The 24,154-nt window shown below is 41.8% G+C and overlaps 1 protein-coding gene across 2 annotated transcripts; it reads right to left on the bottom strand.

Annotated features, from left to right (window-relative positions):
* Window positions 1-1,335: 1,335 nt before the first annotated feature.
* Window positions 1,336-15,831, bottom strand: EXOG (exo/endonuclease G). Of its 2 annotated transcripts, none has more exons than XM_018553492.1 (6): window positions 15,673-15,831; window positions 15,102-15,251; window positions 11,565-11,704; window positions 10,265-10,341; window positions 4,595-4,709; window positions 1,336-1,840 (listed from the first exon to the last, which is right to left on the bottom strand). In XM_018553492.1, the coding sequence occupies exons 1-6, from the start codon at window positions 15,809-15,811 to the stop codon at window positions 1,382-1,384; spliced, it is 1,080 nt and encodes a 359-aa protein (XP_018408994.1). In that variant the 5' UTR covers window positions 15,812-15,831; the 3' UTR covers window positions 1,336-1,381. The 2 variants fall into 2 exon arrangements, with proteins under 2 accessions (XP_018408994.1, XP_018408993.1); XM_018553491.1 differs by having other exon boundaries at window positions 15,682-15,831.
* Between the last annotated feature and the right edge of the window lie 8,323 nt (window positions 15,832-24,154).

The raw sequence follows: 24,154 nt of genomic DNA, 5'->3' as shown, positions 1-24,154 counted from the left end.
AAAAGATAAACAAAATATATGCTGTATACAACTTGTTTCTTTTCTCAGCCCAAACAAAAAGTAAAGTGACACTGAACTCAGGAGTTAAATCTTAAAAACGCATTCAAGTACCCTAACTATTAACATAAATGTATCTTATTTGTGTATCACTGGGCTGTAGATCCTCAAATCATCTCTGAATTGGTGCTGACATTGTCCTTCCTTCTGGAGGGTGGCTACTTTTGTTCCCCATTGTCCCTGTGTATTGTAAAGTAGTCACTGCTCCAAGCTCACTCCCGCGATGGACTACAATGTCATGTTTAGCTTACTAATTTGAGATTGTAGTCCATCACAGGAGTGAGCTTGGAGTGTCAGCACCAAAGCTACATTACTGTCAAACGATACTCAGATTGTGACATCAGAAGGTGCTGTTATTACAAATATAAACTTCATGAAGTGCCATCAATAATTAATTATAATGGGGTTATGGGACAGTTTTAACATATGTATCTCCCAAGAGCTTTTTTTATGTTTAGCCTAAACTAGCTCTTTAATGCACATGGTTGTCTCTTCAAATATCTGTATGTATTGCTGTTTGTATAAGACAGGTACTCATATTAATAAGGCAGTAGATTTTATAGCAAGAATGACTGAAGCCACCACTTCCCTGACATCTGTCCATGTCCAGGACTTGTGAACGACAAAGTGCAGTAACTGAAGCAGTGTTTTCACCTTCCATGATTTGACTTTAGTAAATTGTATCTTTTCAGCTGCTGTGTGCACTTATCACAGCATCACTGAATAACACAAAAAACCTAAATGATTATCCGAAAAGGCGAACTACGAGGTGAGTGATTTACACTCATCCTCATAGTTAGAGCCGATGTGTGACAATGAAAATGTGACACGTCGGATCTATAGGTCAGAAAGTGAGCGAACACATACCATCGCTCGCTCACTTCCCGATCATCTACCCGCAGGGATTCCCCCCTCTCCTCTCCATTCCCCCAGCGCTGACTGGAGGAATGGACAGGGGACGAGGTGGGCACAGCTGGCTCTGGATCTAGATAGGCAGAGCCAGCTGTCAATCAGCCAGCTGTGCGGATCTCGACAGTATTGTCGGGATGCGCCCCGGCTGCGGCGCTCTCAGTATATAGCGGGCAATAGCCCGCTATATATTGAGCTTTGGGTCACGGGAAGAGGTTAGTATATGTGCTCCCATGGCCCTGAAGAAAACTATGGGGAAAAACACTTACCCCATAGTTCTCTTTTAATGCTAGATCACTATTGAATGGCATTTAAAGAAAAGTAGACAAATGTATGGAGATACAAAAGTAACATAATAAAGAAGCAACAGTTTTTATTGGTATGTAAATTGAAATGAGGCAAATAAAAATTCCCTTTATCCTCTCCTTTCTTCTCGTGGGAGAGATGTCTCGTTTGAACTCAAGTCTTCCATTTTCTGTTCATAAAGGTCTAAGAGATATTTGTCTGGCTGTATTTTAGCCTCATCAAGTTCCCGCATAATCTTCTCGACCTTCTGCACGTTTTGTGCATTCTTCATCTTTCTGGATGCTAAGTACAACTTGAACTCATCTAGCTGGATGAGTCTGCAGGTGTCCACCTCACAGAGGCTTTTGACTCCTTTAGATCTGTCTACTTGGGGGAAGAAAACTAAGCCAGACTTCTTCTCCAGATCCTCAAGTTCCACTTGGTATTCAGGCAACTGGTGATCAAAGCTGATTGGAATGTTGGGGACAACGAAAGCTCCTGCAGCCAGCGTCTCTGCAGACTGGTTCTTCCGCGCGAGGATCACTTTGAATAAGTGTGATGACACTGCTACATCATCTTTGCCGATCACCTGCAGAGTACAGAACAGACTAAGGTGACGAGCTAATAGTGACTGGTAAAGCCGGACATCAATATACATAGCAAGCATTTTCCTACTTAAAAAAAAAAACTATATTTACAGCAGATCTAAAGGCACCAGCATCATAATAGGTATTCAGAACAAGCATTTTGTTAATATGCTCCAAAATATTTTGTTACACTGCATATCTCTGACTCTTATGAGTAGCAGCTCCTGCTGTTTTTTGTGCTTGCAGGCCATCCTCCCCAAAATGCTCTGCACCACATGTCACATGTAGCAGGGCTGTAGGAGAGCCTGCAAAGTAGAGAGATAGGTGGGGATGTGGGTGGGACATTAGTGAGGAGGGGGTGGAGCTGTGATGGAGTAGTGAGAACCCCCCCAGTATACTGGTTTCTGAGCACAGTGTTTATGCATGTGTGAATTCAATGGGAGGCATGAAATGTGCACCAAAGCCATACAGGAAATGTATATGAATGTTATTCTCAGCATCTATACTACACATTTTTGTTTTATGACTTCAGGCCCCATTCACACGAGGGCAGTTTGGTCGCGCGGATTCGATGACATCAACAATCCCACACGTTACTATGGGGACCGTTCAGGACCGCCTTCCATTTAAATTGCTCCCTGACCCTTTTTTGCCGCGTGGATCAGTGCGGTTTCCAAACTGCTTTTAATGGAACCGCGCTAAAACGCAATTAGAAACACCCAAAACCGCCCTTTTAAAATCCATGCGGAAACCGCGCTGATCAGCAACCGCCCTGGTGTAAACGGGGCCTCAGTGACGCTTTAAACCCCATCCAACGGCCTAGATTTAAAGGGAATCTATAGTGGTTTGCATATACAGCTCCTCATAATCAGAAAATGAGAGCATGAAAGCAGACCGGTCCTGGAGGTCTCTATCTTAGTAAGCCTAACAATACAGTCTCATGGGTGCTGCCTATTTTAACTGCTTTTGTATTATAAATGTTTTATATAAATAGTACAAAAAAAAAGATATTACATCAGTTTAAAAACATGTAAACTAAAAAAAGTACCCAAAACAAACATATTTTCTTTTGAAATACTGAAAATGCATTACAGCACTGGGCCTCTGGATTAAATTCCCTCTAAAGCCTTCATGACATTTATACATTTTCCCTGTATCTCTGTGGATATCCTACAGGTTTCTACCTCTAAAAACACCCTTGGAGGTTGAAGCTGAACTCCAGGCTGGTGTAATACTTATCCATACAAACACAGTGCATGGATCGAATGTATTTATTTATTACAGGTATATAGTACCGACAATTTACACAATGCTTCACCTACCGCATATTCACATCAGTCCCTGCTCAAGGAACTTACAATCTAAGGTCCCTATCTTACATACATACATGCATAGACATAGTAGGGCTGGTTTTAGACAGGAGCCAATTAACCTACCAGCATGTCTTAGGAGTGTGGGAGGAGACCAAAGTACCTGGAGGAAACCCGAACAGGGCCAGGGAGAACATGCAAACTCCTTGTTGACCAGGATTCAAAGCCGAGACCCCCCAGAGCTGCAAGGCAGAACTGCTAACTACTAAGCCAGTATGAATGTCATATTTGGGGGGGGGGGGGGGGTTGAAATAAGTACTAATACTCTGTTCTCCAACACTACCAGGGTGAGCCCTCATCCTCCTCATCTACAATGCAGGACTGTTGGTTACATTTTTCACTAGCACAGAGTTGAGAAATGTCATCAGGGTGAACATTCACACAGAGAGGTGTCAATGGAGTCCCTGTGATATCTGCTACAAACGTTGCAAATATGATCAGAACAAAGAACTATGGACAGGAAAAACGTAATATCTTCAAAGGCCAATCACTTGCATTTTTAAGAGTTGTTAGCACTCCTTTGTTTTTTATCAAACCCACATCAGATGGTAGTGAAAACCGCTCCATTCATGCCAAGCCTCACTAAGCTTACTACAGTTATTGCAATGTCCATTTTTTTTACAAAGTCTCTTTTAGTAATGCTGGTGATCAATCAGTGACACAAGTTCGAGAAAGCACAAAGCAAAACCCCAAAAAATTGGGAGAAATGTCCCCTAGTGCAGCGCTGCCCCTGAGGTGAGGGTAAACAAATGTTGGTTGCGGTACTTGGTGTGCGGCTCCTAAAAATGCGGACCGGGGTGTCCGACGTTTTACTGATTAAGAAGACAGAGTGGAGTCCTGGACTCCCAATCCATCCACACTTCGTCGCTGACAACGCGCTAGTACCCACTCCCTGGTAAGTCTCATTTTATTATTCCCTTATTTTTTCTTGCTCAGTCACCACTTGGTAGTGCGCTTCTGTATTTCTTGTCTTCACAAAGCAAAACCCGGCCCAGGGTCATAACAGGCAATTACAGCCTGGCTATTTCAGTGTCCTCGTAATCCCCCAACAGTAGGCACTCACTCTGTGTTGTCCTCTAAGTAGCTTCATTAGAATTCCAAAACTCTGATTTATCACATTACAATCTCGCCCTGCTGACATAAAATGGCAGCTGTTAATGAGAATGCACACTGTCTTTTCTCCCTCCGTGAAGAAATGATGTGGATTTTAGGCTGCTGATAAGCACAGCTTCATTTCATGGCTGAATGCTTTTTGCACCTGTCTAATGTGTTAAGAAGAGAAGTTTGGCAAAGCTGAGAAACGCTCATTGTGTTCAATAATATACTTACTGACCGGTCTACTTAAGAGTGACACTCCGCAATGTGTCAGTATTAACAATTGCTCACCTGATAAGTGATACTCTTTTTGCCATCTTCATGCTGCACCGGCAATGTTAAGGGGCCACTAACCACCCACACATCATCAAATCGCTCTGTCAGGTCTCGACAATACATTTCAAGACTGAAAGACAAAAATATAAGGAGTTTTTTTTTTCCAGATACTTGAAGGGGAAAAAAAAAAACATTTACAAGAAGTTATAACACTTGCCTACTAAAAAATAAATTTTCCGTGCAGAAGATGGTTGTTCCCCTTCAAAATGGCGGCTTCACCCTGAACTAATAAGTATTTGCCTAATCCAGTAAATATTTATCTGGGAGTCTTAATTATGCCTCCGAACATGTCTGACCTTTGCATGTTGTGTGAGCATCTGTGCTATGCTATGTGGCCAAATGCTTGTGGACACCGGACATATAACCGTCCATTCATTTCTTCCATGAAATAATCCCAAACAGTTATTACCTTTTGTATCGCTTGCCCCTCCTACTAGATTGCATGCTCTCATGAGCAAGGCCCTCCTACCTCCTGTACTAAAATGATATTGTCTCCCTCAGTTTTGTGAAGTGCTGCGCAAACTGTTGGCGCTATATAAATCCTGGCTGCCTCAAATCCTTCTGTCTCCTCATGTAATCCCAGTCAGACTCTATGATGTTGAGATCAGGGCTCTGTGGGGGCCAAACCATCACTTCCAGGACTCCTTGTTCTTCTTTACACTTGACATAGTTCCTAATGACATTGGCTGGATGTTTGGGGTTGTTGTCCTGTTGCAGAAAAACATTGGGGCCAATCACACGCCTCCCTGATGGTATGGCATGCTCGCTAAGTATCTGTTTGTATTTCTCAGCATTGAGGACACCATTGATCCTGACCAAATCTCCAACTCCATTTGCAGAAATGTAGCCACAGACTTGCAGGGAACCTCCACCATGCGTCACTGTTGCTGCAGACACTTATTATTGTACTGCTCTTCAACCCTGCGGCAAACCCGCTACAACCAAATATTTCACATTTTGACTCATCAGTCCAGAGCACCTGCTGCCAATATTTACTACCCCAGTTCCTATGTTTTCGTTAAACGCTTAGCCTTGTTTCCACATTGGAGGTGTGGCTTTTTGGCTGCAATTCTTCCATGAAGACCAATTCTGGCCAGACCGGACAGTAGATGGGTGTACCTGGGTCCAACTGGTACTGGTAAACGTTCAGTAATCCGTCACCCACGGGGATCAATAGATGCCAGATAACTGTAGTTTCTGGTTGCTTGAGATAATAGTAACTTTCAAGCAACCAATAGTAACTCTCAAGTAACCACATTTCAAATGCAATAGCCAATAGCAGGCTGGCTATTGAAACCCCACCCACTGGGCCGAGGAGCAGACATGAGAGGGACAGTTCTCTCTCCGGTTCACTCCTTTGCTCAGTGGGCGGGCACAATAACCAGCCTGCTATTGCAATTTGAAATAGCCCATAGTAGGGTGGCTATTCCTCCCCATTGTTTACCTTTTGCTGCCCACCATGCAATCTAGCAGCCGGCAGCAAGATGTAAACAAAGAAATGTTTTGTGTGCCCCAAGCAACGGACAATGTCCTCGATTTTTTGGGTATGCTCTGATGAAGAAGGCATTACCCTAGAAACGCATCAGCAGGACAAAGATTCTGGCCCACTTTACGGTTGTCGGTTGCTACATTATGCCAGCTTGTTTTGGTCATTTTGAAATGCTTTGCTAAAGACATCGTTTGTGAGTATGATTTATTCAGTTTTTTATTTTTAGGACTAATAAAACGGTATTTCACGAGGAAAATGCCCTGTTCTTTTTTCTTCTCTGTTAAATGGTTTGTCTCAACCCTCTAACTGCCACTTTTGCTGGACAGCTTTGGTCTATTAAAGGAAATTCAAAAATAGACTAACTGGCCAGATCACCAGGTGAAAAAAGGAAAAAAAAACCCGAAGCTCTCTCAGTTTAGATACACTTTAAAGGTTTAATCATCACAATTGCCACTCACTTTTTTTTAGTATGGATGTCCTTAGACCAGTTTTTTTCCCTCTACACAGCTGTTTTAGTTAATCATTTTGGATCAGCCTACCCATGATATCTGTAAAGCTGCCCATACACCTTATGATTATCGTTCAATTACTTTCGACCCGTCATCAAACCCCCGTTCAATTTGTGCTTGAATACCCCATCATGCACAGACCAAAGTCGGTTTCGATTATCGGTCGTTAGCAATACTAACTGGCTGAATTTCATCGATCGGGAGAACGGATTTTCATTTGCGCATGTGCAGTGTGCATGTTTTCCATACAAAAACGCCACTAATCCATCCATTTTCGTTCGACTCGAAAAAGGTTTTCCAAACTGAGGAAATTCGGACATTTTATTCTGATCGATAATCGCAAGGTGTATGGGCACCTTAAGAATGAGCACGTCTGTTATATTTGGTTCATTAAGCACTGGGCTATATGCCTACAAAGCTGACAATTTAGGAGGCAGTAAATTACTAGGCCACGTTCTTTCTTTTGGGACTTTCAAATATCTTATTGTGTTAATTCACTTTCTGCAAAAGGGGTGTTCGGAAATCTAACAAATGCCATTTTCTAGGGATGCACCGATACCGTTTTTTCGGTACCGAGTATGAGTACCGAACCGACACTTCCACTAGCATGGACCTGGGCGGCGTGTCATTACCCCACTGTGGCTCCCCCAGACAGAAGGTGCTGCTGTGCGCTCTGTTCGCAGGGGCAGCATGCGGAGTTGCATATTTATTACTATTCACAAGCTGGACCAGGGTGTCTATAGTGCAACAGCTGTAAAATTATCTAATAGTTCTTTAAGACTACCCATAAGCGCAGAGCCTGCTTGGTGAGCGGACCGGCTTCTTGCCATCGGTGGACATCTTTGCTTCCTCACAGCGCCACCAATTACCTCACACATCTCCTGCGACCGTCAGCCTGCCTCTGACCAATCACGGCACAATAGGAGCCTCCCCGCCACATCAGATTGGCCTAGACGTTTGTACCAGCCCTTAACTCTTTGTGGTACCGCAGTAGGCGGAGTGGGTGGTGCCGTGGCTGCTGTCATTTTACTCCCACTGGCAGCAGAACAGTTAACCAAGTCCTGTATTAGCGTCCATGCAAGCTCCTTAGCAGCTTCCAATGGGAGATGAATTCGAGGACCACGTGCCATCATCGCGGCCAATGAGTTGACCGAGTGGGAGAGGACAGGCCGACAAAGTGGTTGGTGATTGGACAGGAGCTTTGTTTGGCTGAAAGGTAATTGGCTGCAAAAAGAGCGTGCTGTTCATAATGAGGTGTCAGAGCAAAGAGATGGGAGTGCGTCGGAGCTGTGTGTACTGCTCAGAGCTGGGGCCTTTAGCTGTGAGCTAAGACACAATGCAGTCATTACCCGTGGGCCGGCTTCCTGATTGGCCAGCCAAACCGCATGGAGCCGGATTCCCGGCCAATTGGGAAGCTCGCTCCATGTTCCCTCACGGCACTGCTAACCAGAGGAAATGTCCCTCTGACTGGAAGTTCCATTATCTGGGGTAAGTATGGGAGCATTTGGGCGAGTACGAGTACTCGGCATCGGCACTAGTATCGGTATCGGTGCATCCCTACCGTTTTCTTTTGACACAATAATGCAGTGGACGATCTACAACACCTCATTTTTTTTTTTCTACAGCAAAACACAAAAAATTTAAAGGATTTTTTTATTATCCTAGAATTCTTTTTCCTTTTTTTTAAAGAGTTTATTTCAGCGCCGCTAATTCCATCCATGAACACATTGATATACTTTCACATAAATAACATGGCTCTGTTTGAGTGACAAAATGCGGAGTTTGTGTGGGAGGCAGCGGAGCAGCAGACTGTTAAGATCAATTACAGTGAGAAGTCACTCAGTCAAGATGATAATTGCACGTTGGCATGGCAGGAGTCTCGCAGGAGAATTATGACATGGACAGAACATGCTTCTTGATGTTTATATTCAATCCATGTCAGCATTAGTCTTATTAAGAAAATCATAACAGGGATTATGTTTTCAATTCCAGAAAATGCAGCAAGGGTTATCTTAAAGTTAAACTTCAGGGAAACGACTAAGGCAATTTAAATTAATAAGGGAGCTGATTTACCTGCCAAAGGATTTGTATTTCTGTCCTTGCAGCTCTGAGATTTACACAGCTCTGTAGCATACATCATGTCTGGCAGGACAGGAGGCATGATTTGTCTCTACTGCAGTTAGGCTACAGGTCTTGTCCCTCCTCCCACCTGTGACTGGACAGTAAAAGGAGAAACAGAAAACTGATGAGATCATCTCTCTGTCACTCTGCTCTCTCATCCTATCAGCTTGTCCCTTGTGGTAGCTGCATCTAAAAAGCTGGTTGAGAGATAACATAAGCACACTGGAAACTGTGACAGTTATCCCCAGGGGCTATCGCTTCTCGGCCTTTTGGCTAAGATCAAGTGTAGTATCTGTTCTTATCAGTTTCAGAGGGGAAAAGCATGGACCGTCCTTGGTACGGACGGTTGCTTAATACTCTCTGGAGTGAAGGTAGGTGCTTGAGGCGACTCCCTTTTAGAGGGAGGAGTTTTCTCTGCACTATTGCCTACTGACTGAACGGATGCGAAGCTTGGTCTGGCCGGAGGGTTGGGTGGCGGCAGAGCCCGTGGTGCTGTGCCACCTGGGGGTGGCATCCCAGGGGTGCTCAGAAAGTCACTTGGGGGTGGGAACCCACTTTGACTCACTGTGCACTTGGTCACGGCATCACATTGCATTTTTCTGCACAACACCTCCTAGACAGGCCTTATGGCTAGTCCGGGGCAATATTTTTGCACTCCGGCCCCTAGGGCCTGTCAGCGTGATGCACTGGCACTCTTTATTTATCGCACCTTATGCACGATTTGGCACTTTTTTTGTTTTTTTTTCGATTGACCCACAGATGCAGCGGGTGCAGGTTCCTTTGGGGCCTTTTCCCGATGTGGGGGGGAGATTCTGTGCCCTTATATAGGGTTCTCTGTCTCCCCCCACCCAGGGGGTTTCTCTTCGGGTGATCCCCCTACCCAGTACTGTGAGGGACCTGTTTCGCCAGGTCGGGAATCGAGGTCCCTTCTTTATTGACGGACCAAGCACCCTTGTGCACGTTTTTGTGTGCTGTGATTTCACAGTTCACTTTTTTTGTTCACAGGGGGAGTTCGTTTTAGACGCACGTTCCACGGGCCCTTAAAAAAAAAAAAGTTATCCCCAGAGGCATGACTTGAATGTAAGGGGTCCGAAAATCACCTACCTATGTGCGTTATGCTCTATATAATGCACGTGCTGGTGTGTGTTGCGTAGAATGGTACGATACAGTTCAAGGCACTGTTTACTTTTTCCTCTTGATTGAACCTCATGCACTGCAGTGCATTGACATGTGGTGAAGTACATTGTGCTGCATACAAATGCAGACAATTCCATTTCTACACTGTGCTCATGTATTGTGTGAACAGAGCACATAGAGAACAACTGTTTCCTATGTTCCCCCTGCATTGAGCCTGTGTTGATCAATGAAGATCAATGCACCTGGTGTGAACTAGCCCAAAGTGTTTTGGGAACAGTTAGTTCCGCTTTCATGACTTCTAGAACTGTCCTTGATGAACATTTGCACATACAGATCTGATAATGACCTCTTTGAATTCACGGCTCTTACCGGTTCCAGAAGCCGGCGTTATTTTCATAGTTTTGAGGCACGATGTTGGAAAGATAGAATGTTTCAGCCATTGCTTCCTGTAAGACAGAAAATGGATCAGGTTATCTAATTGAACATGAAAGTGGAACATTTCGGACATGGTGCGTATCTGATGGACGTGAATAGAGCCTGAAAGCTACGGATAGGAGGACTGGTGTAGCTCCTGTTCATGCTGTGCTGTGTGTGATGGGGCTCATATGGTGCTCAGAGGCCCCTGTACCCCTCTTCAACCAGCAACAAACTATATATATATTTTTTAATAGGTTATAGCAATAAAACTCGTTTTATTTTGTGACACTGATTATTTGGCCTGTGGCTGGCAAATAAAATGTTCGTCATGCTTACCAATCAGCTGCTGCAGCCCCTCTAACTACAGGTGCCTAACAAGTGTGCGCCGACAAGGGTGACATTCAGGCAAAGCGAGCCAATCAGTGGCCCTGCCTGGACAGAACGTGCCTTTTTTTAACCACCCACTTACCCCGCTGTAGTAGCTGTTCTCAGATCTTGGAGCATCTGATAGGTAGGTATGGCACATCACTTCTTAGACTTTTAGGTTGTAAATGACGCAGAGGTAGTTGGCTGTGAGGTGTAATGAAGGTTTAAACAATGGTTTTCTTTCACTTTAAATACAGTTAAAATCATTTCTTATCCTGCAAGTCCATGCAGTGGGCAACAACCTTACTTCTGCTTTTAGTTTTTTTTTTCTCAACTTAGAAAAAAAGATTGTTTTAATGTTTCTGAGACATAAAATTTTCTATATACACAACTCAAATTCTTCTATTAGTAGGTAACAAAGTGTTTCTTGACTTTAAAGAGAATGTGTATTGGAATGAGTTTAACCAGCAGGTAGAGCCCTAGTCTTCTTTTCATATGTTTGGCTTTCTTCACTTTCAGCTGTGCTTAGAGAAGTCCCTTGTTTGCAGAACTCCAATGAGTCAGGAGTGGCCCAACACCTATCAGGCAGCTAAGTACAGTTTCAAATAGACTGGAGAATGGAGCTGATAAGCAAATTTTATCTGATGGGCTGTCTCTGTAGCCAACATATAAGGTTAAGCTCACAAAGCGTTAAAATAAATACGCAGATCTCCATTTTCAGCCTTGTGACTGTAATTTTTAAACCTCTCCACTATGTTTTGATCCTTTAATTGCTATTTCGGACCTCTGTGTTTGCATGTTGTTATTATGTTTGCTGCTAATTTGTTACTGCAGTTGGCATATCAGTACAATAAAACAGTATAACATAAATCATTTAAATGTATACCGTAGAAAACTTGGTATCTCCCGCTGGTGCCATGTGACCTCTAGACCAACCACTTTTTAAATAATCCTCATTAGTGGCACTAAACATTTCTGGGATGTTTGGATCTGGTTTAAATTTACAGTGTTTCCGGTCGGCATTGCCTAAAGAAAGAAGAACTGAAAAGGTGACATCTCAACATATTAAAACAATCACCCCAATACTAACCTCCCCTGCAGCAAACCAGGATGACATAAATCCTGCACATGCTCACAGGAGTTCATTCATCCCGGCACCAAGGCAGTTTACATTTTAAAGCATTTAACATTCAGTGGTTTTCTTAAGTTCATAAGCTACACTTCATAAGCTACACTCCAACACTCTGAAACGTAAGCAACACTGGGCCAGGGGAGCTGAAGGAGCACAGGATGCCTCTGTTCTATCAAAGTTTGTGACTGTGTTAGAATGTGTGACCGGTGACATGGCCACACATTTTAATCTAATCTCGCACAGTTTTTCGGCGGTGGAATATGTGACTGGGAAAAGGTGAAGGGTTCCAGCTGTTCCAGGGCAGATTGGCATCGCAGATCATTTGTGCAGGAGAACCGATCTGCCCTGCAACAGCTGATCGGTCCTGAAATGTCACTACTATCAGACTTTGTGACTGCAATCTCACATTCCACAAAGTCGGATAGAAGTAACATTTCAGGACCGATCAGCTATTTCAGGGCAGATCGGTTCTCCTGCACATGCGATCTGCGATGCCGATCTGCCCTGGAACAGCTGAGAAAGTGTTAACAATTCTTCTCATTTTGCTGGTCACATATTCCAATGCCGAAAAAGTGGGCGTGATTACGTTAAAATGTGTGACCGGTCACACATTATAATGCAGTCACAATCTTTGATAGAACACCTCCACATTATATTCAGGGTTGTCAGTCAGTTAAACATAGATAGAGATATTTCATGGAAATCTCCTATAAAGGAAATGCATTGTGGTTCTATAGATAATCACTTTCTTTATTCATTATGGACTATAAAAAAAAAAAAAAATTACAAGTATTTTTGCTGGATAAACGTCAAACATTACATATTAATATTCTGCATTCTTCTTTTGAGCCTAGTGGAACTCTTATCTACTGTTCCCTTTTACCAGGCTCTAGCTTTGCTGCAAGGCCTAGGGCTTACAGACCTCCATAGCTAAAGCTGAAGTTTGCATTCACAAATGACTCATCCCAGTGATTCCTCCATTATAAAAGCACTTTGGTGAAAGCTTCAATCAGACCATGGATGACAAAAGGCAGGGTGCTCTACTGTGCTGTCACTTTTATGTGTAATTGTAACTGAAAGACTGTAAATAGATAAAGTCAGATATAAAACATCTTATAAACTGTAATATCTTTGAAACTCAAAGGGCATCTAAAGGTAAAACTAAAACTGTAAAATATTGCAGCTTAGTCCTCAGATGTGGTAGCTGAATTAGATTGCTTTTTTCAGGCCTTTTCTTTTTATTTACACCCGGTGATCCTGCCACTAACGCACTTTGTGTCCTAGAGCAACAATACTCACTGCACTATATCTATAGTGTTGTCACCCTAGGAAAAGTGTGTTAGGACTGCAGGACACCTCCCCTATCCTCATCCATGTCTTGAAGGGGTGTTCTGTGGTTCAAAGAGATGAAATAGGCAGGACTGATAACACTGGTTGGCATTTAAGCGCAGTAGAGGTAGAGTTTGCAGGAAGTTAGGATCAGCAGGCATTTTTAGTACATGTATAATATTTAAAGAGACAAAACATGGTGAAATGTGCATAAACTGTATAGCAGAGATGTACTATTTTTTGTTTTGTTTTGTTCAGACATACACATATTAAACCCTCCTTTTTTAAAATTTGCAATAGGGATGCCCACCTCTGCCTGAGGCTGTTGTTGTTTTTCGTTCAAATCTTTTCATTCCTCGTTTTCTAGTGGGTCCCCGCAGTGTTCTTCCACCCGCCCCCTGTACAGGTGCCACCATCGTTCTAATGGAGGCACACGGGCGCTCGTGCCCGCAGTGGCTGTGTGTGTCAGACACACACAGCCCTGTGGCAGGCCACTCCCCTTCTCTCTTTGCTTGATGGCAGAAGGAGCCTATGGCAGTATGCTCCCCAAGCGACCAGGAAGTACGGGGAACGGAGGATCACTTTGGGACCAGCGGCGGGGACCAGCGTAGCTGACAGGTAAGTGTGGAGGGGACTGGGGGAGAAAAAGGTTCTGGGTGTTTTTTACCGGAATGCATAGAATCCAATAAGGTAAAAAACGCCCAGACCTTAAAGTATAATTAAAGGAGAACTATGAGATGAGTGATTTCCACTCACCTCATAGTTCTAGCCGACCTGCGACAATGAGACTGTCACAGGTCGGCTCAGTAGATCGGGAGGTGAGCGAACACATACCAGGTTCGCTCACCTCTCTGCCGTGACAGGGGGAGGGGCTGGATTCCCCTCTCCGATCTGCCAGCGCTGACTGGCGGAACGGACGGGGAAGGGGGGGATACAGCTGGCTCTGCCTCTAGATAGGCAGAGCCAGCTGTCACTCACGCAGCTGGGCGGATCCCGTCATCTACGTCGGGATCCGCTCCGGCTGCGGCGTCTCAGTATACCGCAAGCTGTAGCTCGCGGTATACTGAGCTTATGGTAACGGGAGAACTCTAGTTTGTGTCCTTCCGTTACCCTAAGGAGAACTATGGGGAAAAACACTGACCCCATAGTTCTCCTTTAAAGCCTCCAGTGTTTTTGCATATATATCAGGCTAGCAAGTAGTAGATATATGCAAAAAAAAAAAACCCGCTTTAAACTTACCTGTGTCTTCCCCGCACGCACCCGTCCGAAAATGTGAAAATTCGCGGGAGTCCGCAAAACTACTTGGGGCAGGCGCAATGCGCAGTTCACATTTTCGGCCGGGACACGAGGCGAGACACAAGGTAAGTCTATGGATGCGTGCACCCGCATGCAGACACCGTGGGACAGTGCCAGCATGGACAGAGGAATCAGCGCTGGATCGGAGACCCGCCGCACCGCTGGAGGGACAGATGAAAAGGACAGGAAGGACGAGGAAGATCGGATTAAGAAACATCATTTAAGTTAAGTGCTTTTATTAACATTGGGGGGAGGGAAAAACATTTTTGACTTTAATACTACTTTAAAAAAGACATCATTATAGCTTTTGATGAATAATTATCCTGAAAATGATCCTAAAAAAAAAAAGACAGTATTATACTTAGGCTAGCGCCAGGAGCCAGGTAGCTAATGCTCCTTAAAAATTGCCCTGCTGCCTAACTTTCAAAGTTTTCTCTAGTTACTGTCAGTGGAGCTAGCTCCTAAAAATTCTGCTGGCTCCTGGATTGGACAAACCAATGCCAACTGCTGACTTAGTTGGTCATAAACGAACAGCTCATTATGAGCACAATCCGATAAGCATGGCATACACCGACTGCATAGCTATCAGTGTCACTGGATAGACTATACACAAGGACATGCGGCCAGTAACACAAGGCGTCCCTTTACACCCAGACACTCACTTACCAACAGTTTTCTCCCTTGTAAGATGTTCAATCACCCATCGGGGAGTCTTCTTTTCTTGATCATAGGACAAAGCGTGACTAACATACTGTCTCACTTCAGTGCCGCTCTGCGGGAATCCAAATTCATCGAAAGGCGACTTTTTCACCGGTTCTGACAGAGACAACAGTAGCAGTGATAATACAGTTAAGTATGATCTGTTAGTTACTATTTGTTATATATTTACTATATTGTTGAGTCAGTTGTAGTCCATCATTCTATTTTAATTCATTGGATAGGGATTGTGATTATACAGGGGACTCTTGCCCATTAATCTCTATTCCCGCACTGTATGTGACCTGTACATTAACCTCTCCTGTATCACTTGTACAGAGTGACCCTACAAATCTGGGACATCGGGTTAACTATAGAAGTGCAATGAAAACAAAACATGAGTGACACTGAGTTCCGAGCACTGTCCATGCACCGATCAATGTACACACAGTGACAGACCGGAAGTAGCACATTCATAGAACACTGACACACGTGTGGCTGAGCTGTACGCTCAGTGCCCGCCAGTGGGCAGAGGACTCACCCGGTGTTCCCGGCTCCGCTTTCTTCCGATCATACAGATGCACGGCTGCCAGACAGGAAGCGCTGCTCACCGCCGCCCCTAATACGAACCCTCCGACGAAGCGGCGGCTCACAAACCGGTACACCAGACGAGCGGACATGACTTGGGGGAAAAGAAAGCAGAGCGTATTGCTCACATCAGCTCTGATCTAGCGTCATCTTATGCCGGGAGATGTGCACTGCATGCTGTAGTCACATAGGAGGCGAGCTGTGACTGTAGCGACATCTTGTGGTTATGTTTGGTAATGCAATGATAAAAAAAAATGTCTCCGGTAATCATCCCTCTTACTTCTCTTACCAATAGTCCTCATTCACACCTAACCTAAGCGTTTTGTGCGTTTGTGAAATGCGTAAAAAAACACATTCGCTGTGCCATTGCCAGTTCATGGCACCCCATACATGGCTGGGCAAACACATGTTGTCAGTGGCGTCCCTAGGAAGACACCCAGGACCAGATTTACTCGGCGGGGGAGGACAACCAGCCTGCACTCTTATTACAAGTCATCTTGGCGACATCAAGATGACTTGTAAACAAACAAGTGGTTTTCCCCGTTCTACATTTAGCCCTGCTTGTGCTGCTTGAGAAGACTAGTTACCTATCGCAAAGCTAGCCGGTTGAGGTAACCGTGCTCCAGAAAAAACAATGCTGTCACTACAGCCGTTAGCAGGTTGTATTTACTGAAGAATTAACTGGGAAGAAGAGTCAAGGGCTGTTGAAGAAGTTCCCCCAGCAATACAGTTAATACACTTACTTCAGTTTTTAAAAATGTCTTTCCACCTTGGACAACAGGTTTAATGACCGCACCTAACATGTGATCTATTTTATTTCACATTCCATCATTTACATTTGTCTCCACATTTACACGTAGTCATTGTGCCATTCTGAGCCTGATGAAGGGGACCCGCTGAGGCCGAAAGCGCTTGCATTGAATGGCAATTTTTCATTAAATGGACTTTTGCTAATCACTGTAATTGGTGTGCTGGTGACATCTTTGTTATTCACATTTACATGCAGACCCAACGTGGGCCTGTTATTTATAATGAAGGTGTCATTCCCTTGTGGTTTTATTTCTGTTATTTATGTTTTTACATTTCGGAAGCTTAAAGTGACACTAGACTCAAGCGTTGAATCATTATTATTAATACTATTCAAGATGTATATAGCTTCAACAGTTTGCCCAGTGCTTTACAATATAAGGAAGACATTACAAGTCAAGATGGTAAGGAGGGCCCTACCCGTGAGAGCTTACAATCTAAAAGGGAGCAGCGTGCGATACAGGAGGTGGTAGCTGTGTGGGGATGAATTGTTTGAGAAAGTGATAGATCAGTGGTAAGTTTAAGGCTTTTTAGGCTTTCCGGAAGAGTTGGGTCTTTAGAGATCGCCTAAACGCAGAGTCGGAGATAGACAGGTTGGGGGTAGGGAGTTCCAAAGGATGGAAGAGACTCTAGAGCAGTCCTTGAGGCAAGCATGGTTAAATCTTAAAAATGCATTCAAGTACCCTAAGTATTAACATTAATGTATTATTTGTGCATCACTCTAAACTGTATATCCTCAAATCATCTCCGAATTCATGCTGACTACAATCTCACATTTAGATGACTATTTTCTATTAAAGTCATACTGTATGATGGGAGTGCAATGTAGTGAAACCGGCACACAAAACTGATCCATTGAGGATCAATTTTGGTGTGCTTGTTTACTCTACTCTTCTCTCACCGAGCATTGAGGTTTTAGCCTGAATATTGGTGTATGAGGTTGAGCGGCTTTGATTTGTTTGTTTATTATGGGAGCAAGCTTGGAGCGGTGACTATTTTACAACACACACAGGGATCATGGGGAACAAACGTAGCCGCAGTCCAGAAGGAAGGACAGTGTCAGCATGAAATTTGACGATCTACAGCCGAGTAATGCACAAAAACTATATTTTTAATAGATAGGGTACTTGATGCATTTTTAAGGTTTAACTCCTAAATTTAGCGTCACTTTAAAGGAATGTTGTCAAGAGAAAAACATGGAGGCTGCCATTGCTGACCACTACTTCTGAAAGTAGCCTGCCTGTCATATTGACTCGTGTCTGCAATATTTTTAGTCAGTAACCTGCAACAGGTACGCAAATAAGGACTCCCGCCTTCTGATCAGCATACTTGATCTACGTGAAGTACTCAGACTATTGAAGCTGATTGATCAGAATAATAGGCAGGAAACTGCATTTGCAGGTGGCGGTCTGCAATGGCAGCTCCATATTTCTGCCAAAGCTATCATTGTTTTTGTAATGGCTCCAGCAGTTAAATGGAGATGGGAAGGTTTGTGGGGATATCTTTGCTTGGTGCTTGCAAGAAGCCTGAATGTCATCCAGCTTGCCAGAAAACTTGCAGACCTGAAACAGTAGTCTTGAAAGGACATCAATGAAATTGGGGTATTTTATAGACATGTGCACAACATAAAAATTCATTTTGGACAAAAGGAATGAAAAGGGAAACACCTTTTCATTCGTTTAGTTTAATGAGACAAATAATGATGCTGTTTTGGATGCGGAGCTAATGAGCCTCTGAATCCGAAAGTGCACAATAAAAAAAAAAGTGCAGTCGACACCTGCGCGTTCTGCACATGCGCACCACCCAACGTCGGCTGACATCATACGCATATACAGTATGGGTGTCCATGATGGCGGTGCCCATACATAAGGAATATATGCCCGAATATAGTTTTTCATATATTCGGGCATATAATAAATTTGTTATTTCTGATTCGTACGAACTGCTAAAATCAACGGAATTTCGTGATTGAGCACGTTCGTCCAAATGCACATGTCTAGTATTTTACTAAATAGCAGAATTTGTAACAAGTATAGTGAACTGTGTAAGTGGGTGTGTGCTTTTTGTGGTCAGAGCATGGGACAGCTTCTGTCAATAGACACAAATTATCAAAGGAATTGGTCTTACCAAACATGCTGGAGAAGTAAGGATCCATACATACCAAGGAAACAAAGACAATAATTTTTTTGAATCTAAGATTTCCAGGTGTGGGTGGATATATACATACAGTAAATTATGTACAGTACACCTCCATAGACCATCTGTGTATAGTGGCTAAGGCTATATACATACAGTAAATTATGTACAGTACACCTCCATAGACCATCTGTGTATAGTGGCTAAGGCTATATACATACAGTAAATTATGTACAGTACACCTCCATAGACCATCTGTGTATAGTGGCTAAGGCAACAGATGGAGGAACTGTGATTAGACCAATAGAACAGATGACTGCATCATACCCAGTGGAAAAAAATAAAGTGGGTAATTTAATTTATTGTCATTAAACAATGATTCGAGAAGATGCAGGACCTCCTGCCTATATACAGCACACAGCTTACCAAAAGAGATGTCAAAAGAAACCTTTAAAGAAATAATGCCATCTGTATAAAAGATCACACTTAAGCTGGAATTCTAATGATACTCAGGATATAAGGGCACCTATAACTACACAGTGCAAATGTATGTATACTCAAAGATGACAGTACACACAGCAGTCCTAATTAAAAAAAAAAAAAAGAATGTTATCAGGAAGGCTGTTAGGACTACAGAACACAACCTCCTCGCCAGGGTATGAGGAGAGGTGGATGTGTCCCGTGGACAGATCTAATGTCCTTGGGTGACAAGATTGCTTTCATTTAGATACAGTACAGTGCGTGAGCTTTGTCACCAGCCTGAGGCTGAAAGTGTGTAACTGGCATGATCACCAGGTAAAAAATATTTTTGTTTTGTTTTAAATGAGGTAGGAAAGGTGACAACTCTGGTGTAATTGCTATATGTACTGAGGAAATGAAAAGTAACAGGAGAAGGCAGGGGTCAATGCCAGTCTTCTAGGATTATAAAGGAGGCAGAAACAGGCAATGCTGGTGACCAAGGAGACCAGGCAAGATGCTCAGATATAATACAGGGCACCAGTCTACCTCTCCAGAGGAGTAAGTTATATACGTAACACATTTCCTATAAGGGCTTGTTCACACCATATACAGTGCGTTCCAGCGCGGTTAGTTGCTGGAACACACTATCGCATAGTAAACTTCCCCGTGTGTTCTGGGCCATGGCAGTGCATTGAAGTCAAGTGCTTGCAGCATTTTTTTCCGATTGCACTGGACCGGAATGCAGGCATTGTTGTGCCGGTGTTCTGGTGCGGATGATCGCACTGCAGGCAGGCGGCGTGGCTGCGGTTTCATTGACTTCAATGCACCACCACGCCCCCTATTGCACCAGACCGCAGAGGGAGTTTACTATCCGATACAGTGCATACCAGCAGCTAACCACGCTGGAACACATTGTATATCGTGTGAACAAGCCCTTATAGGGGGTGGTCACACTTGCTGATAATCAAGGGCATTTGATTAGCAGCACCTGGCAGCTACTTAGCCTCTTCATTACTAAGGAAGCAGTAAGCGTGTACTTAGTTTTTCACACATAACTTCTCCATTTTGGCTTTATGTTTGTAAAATAAATAACGACAGGGTGTAATGTGTGTTGTTGTTCATCAGAGGTTGTATTTACCTAATTTTAAGACCTGCTAAGGACCAGATGATATCTATTATGTCCCGATACCTAAAACCATTACATTCAAAGAGGGTGTACTTTCTTTTTCACGTGGCTGTACATGGACTGTTCGTATTTCTATAGCACTTTTGGAAATCTTAGAACGGTACCTGCTGCCATTTTAATTTCAACATCTGAAAAAAACAAAGTGGCTGAAATCCTGGAATACAGTATGCAAACACGGCTATGGGGCTGTCAGCAAACTGGCTCCAGGCAGGTATAAATTTACGACTAGTAACCATGTTGTGGGTGTTTAGGAAGTCAGCTGCATGGGTATACTCTGAGCCAGGACTGTGTAGCAAGTCAAAAGGGATGCAAAGAAAACCAAAATACTTTGCTTGATGACAAAGTGCACTAGGCAATGAAAGTAACAGACCCGCTTGAAATGATTACACCTTAGTGTCCTGTACCATTGGCAAAACAGACAACAACACTGATTCAATATTTACCTGTAATTTATTGTTCAATTTCATATACAAAAAAGATAAACTTGAAATAGTCCTTTCTAAAAAGTCCTCATATAGGTTATGGTGTAGCTGCTTCACACTGGGCAAGTACTACATTCATGACAATTTATCCTGGCACCCGGTGAAGAAATAAAGCAGTCAGACCAGAACGTCACAATGTCTAATCTCAAACTTGATACATTTCTCTTCTAAACAGACTACAGTAAAAGGGGACAAAGCTTCACAGCAAATGATCAACTATGATACATTGTTCTCTCAAAACCACCTTAATTATTACCTGCAATGTAATGAACATGTGTTTCACTGATGGACATATCTATGTATACACATTATATTAGTATAGATAAATATATCCCTCAAAGTCCATCTTTTTCAAATGGGTTACACCAACAGGTTCAACTGTATATATAAGTGTATACTTATATTTATATATATATATTCTTTAAACAGGATATTTTTAGCATAATGGTTGTTAAATCAGTAGTACAAGCTATCTCTGCTACATATAATTATAACTACAATAGTGAAATATAACACACATGATTTCACTTCGCATTGTATTCAAACGGTACTTTATGAAATGGGACAAAATGCTAAAAAAAATAAAAATATTAAAATTAAAAATAAAATTAGTGACCATCATCAAGACTTTCCACCAAGCTGCTAAGTACAGTTACCAAAAACAAAAGTGATTTTTAATTTCTTCTGTAAAAACAGATTTAAAAAATCTTTGTACAAAGAATGTTAACAGCATACACTTTTTCCTTGAAGTATTTTACACGTTAATAAAAAAAAAATGAAATATTTGGAGGATCCTACTGTCAGCATTTTATACATGTTCATAAGACAGTTGTGTTTAAATAATTCTAAATGATACATTCAGAAATGTGTCCCCTTTCCCAAAAATTAAATAACAATTAAGTTTACAATCTCAAGAAAAAAAAAAATTAGGATTCCTGATAAACGTTGAAGATCAACACAGAGGTCAACCTGGACTTTCACAGAACATGCAATTTTGTACACAATGACCTTACAGATTTTAAGAGAAACTAAAAACTATAATATATGTTGTTCCTATAGTAACAGTCATCAATTAGGCAAACTTGTAGAAAATAAAGTATAGAGACAATTTACTTTTCATGAGACATTGGGGATTTAGCATTTGGTCTTTTATTATGAAAACATATTTTTAGAAACCCACATCTGGATAAAACCCCCCAGTGGACAAAATACATTATGAGATTTTGCAATCTTTCCGACAGCAAAAACAGACAAAAAAACAGATATGTACTTGTAGCTAAGACAGGCGAAACTATAGGAACAATATGAATTACAGCTTTAGGTTTTTCTTGGAAAATGGCATTGTCCAGATTGACAAAATAGTTACAGTTAAGACGCCAGTGATAACTTTTTATCCAAACAATACGTTTTTGAAATTGATACTTCAAGGCGATTAATTGCATCTTACTATCCTTCTCCATGATTGGAGACATTACAATACCCTTGGACCAGATTCTTCAACAAAAGAATCTAAGAACCACTATATACACAAACGTTTGACACAGACTCAAACACTGACAAAGCCAACTTTTCTTTTCCGTCTGATTTACAGAAATATTACTAAAGAAGTTTCTTTTCACTGAAAAATAAAATGGACGTAAATTCATCTCACCCATTCCTTCCTCAAAATAACATATGTGAGTAATTGGCTCTGACTCTTTCTATCAAAAAAATTGGCATGTTAAGCATGAGCAAGGCATGGACTATCCTTAAAATGTTTAACTACCTGTGTGGAAATATACCTGAAATATAATGTGCATCAAAAGCTAGAGGGTTCTTACTTAAGGAATGCATTTTTTTCTACTAGCCAGTATTCAGCATTTCATAGTCTAAACCAAGCAACAGATCGGTAAATTGATTTGGGGCATTCAAAAAAAACAAAACATTAAGGCTTAAACAAGCTTTTTAAATTGGGAATTTTTTTAGAAAATCATAGAAACTCTACTGAATTTAAAATATTATTTCCTATATTAAATTTTTGGCACATAGTAAAGTCACTTGGGGGATATAATAACTTTAATTTTTCCTTAATAAATTAAGTAAGTTTCTACCAAAAACCTGCTTTAAAAATTTTTTTTAGCCATGTACAAATTTAAACCAGAAATTGAAGGAACAACATATTTTACATTATTCTAAACAAATGTCCCAAAGCAGACTGGGTGACAGGTTTGCAAAAAATGTATATTGCAGAACAATTTAATGGACATTTTTCAAGATGCCATCTGGAATCTATACTTTGAATCTGGGAAGGGAAAACTCTAATTTTGGTTTCTGTAGAAATATTTAATTTTTTTTTGTTAATTTTACAAATTTCAGAAATCCACACAAAAGGTCCTCTATCTTTCAAATGGGATATATGTAATGCAATACTGTTTAACAGGAGCTATGAGGTCATTGGTTTGCAAAAGTCACTGGATCCCAAGAGTCAGATCAATAATTGCAATTACTGTTAGAAAATAAAATGTATGTAAATGAAGAGTCAAATTCAGAAGCTTTGCACAGCTGTTTTGTTCCTCCCTAGTGAAACAAAGGCACAAACATATTCTTGTTTAGCTTTAAAACATTTTAAAAAGTGTTCCATCACAGAGGAAATTAGAAAATATTTGAGGTCTTATCTTAATCCATGAGATATACAGAATGCACAAATGTTAACAGGAATTATTGTTAATAGAAAACAGATGACCACAATAAGAAGGTATGCATATACATAGAATAATTCACAGAATGACATTCATTTTGAAATTGCTACAACATTTTTCAAGGTTCCAACAGAAATCTTTTTTTTTTTCTATTGCATTTGAATAATACAAACATTTACTATTATATTTTTAATGTAAAATTATTGCTAACTTTCCCCATTTTCTAATTATTATACAGATCAGATAGCTAACTTTTTAGATTGGCATCTTTTATTAAAAAACAATTTAAAAATAGAGGAATGTAGAATGTGCACATTGAGAACTGATTTAAAATGAAGTCTAAACATTTGAAATTTTACTCCTCTGTGAAAATAGACTACATCCATATGCCAGCTATAATACAGAATATTTAAAAGGACCAAAAACACTAATATTTTACTGCACATTTTGAAAGTTAATTCATAATTGAAGAACTGTGCCTGGTTCACAAGCGTCTAAGCGTTTTATCGCGCAATAATGCGCAAAACACAAAAGCCCATACAAGTTAATGGTGACAATTCACACCTAAAACTTGCTTCGCGCGTGCGATATCACCTGTCACGCAAAAGGATGCAGGATCTATTTTCAGGTGGATGTTGCGTGGTTTTGGTCCCATAGATATCTCTATGCATTGAGAACAGTGTGGTC

The sequence above is a fragment of the Nanorana parkeri genome, unplaced genomic scaffold (genome assembly GCF_000935625.1).
Source record: "Nanorana parkeri isolate BGI_ZX_2015 unplaced genomic scaffold, ASM93562v1 scaffold121, whole genome shotgun sequence".
Classification (NCBI taxonomy): Eukaryota; Metazoa; Chordata; class Amphibia; order Anura; family Dicroglossidae; genus Nanorana; species Nanorana parkeri.
Note: the sequence above shows the minus strand (reverse complement) of the source record. Positions and strands in the feature narration are given on the sequence as shown.

Bases quoted from the DNA above. Each gene is read 5' to 3' on its own strand.
- EXOG (XM_018553492.1), bottom strand. From the start codon at position 15,811: ATGTCCGCTCGTCTGGTGTACCGGTTTGTGAGCCGCCGCTTCGTCGGA. The intron at 15,252-15,672 runs GTGAGTCCTCTG...TGTCTCTGTCAG, and splicing joins AGCGGAGCCGGGAACACCGG to AACCGGTGAAAAAGTCGCCT. The intron at 11,705-15,101 runs GTAAGTGAGTGT...TTCTTTCTTTAG, and splicing joins TACAAGGGAGAAAACTGTTG to GCAATGCCGACCGGAAACAC.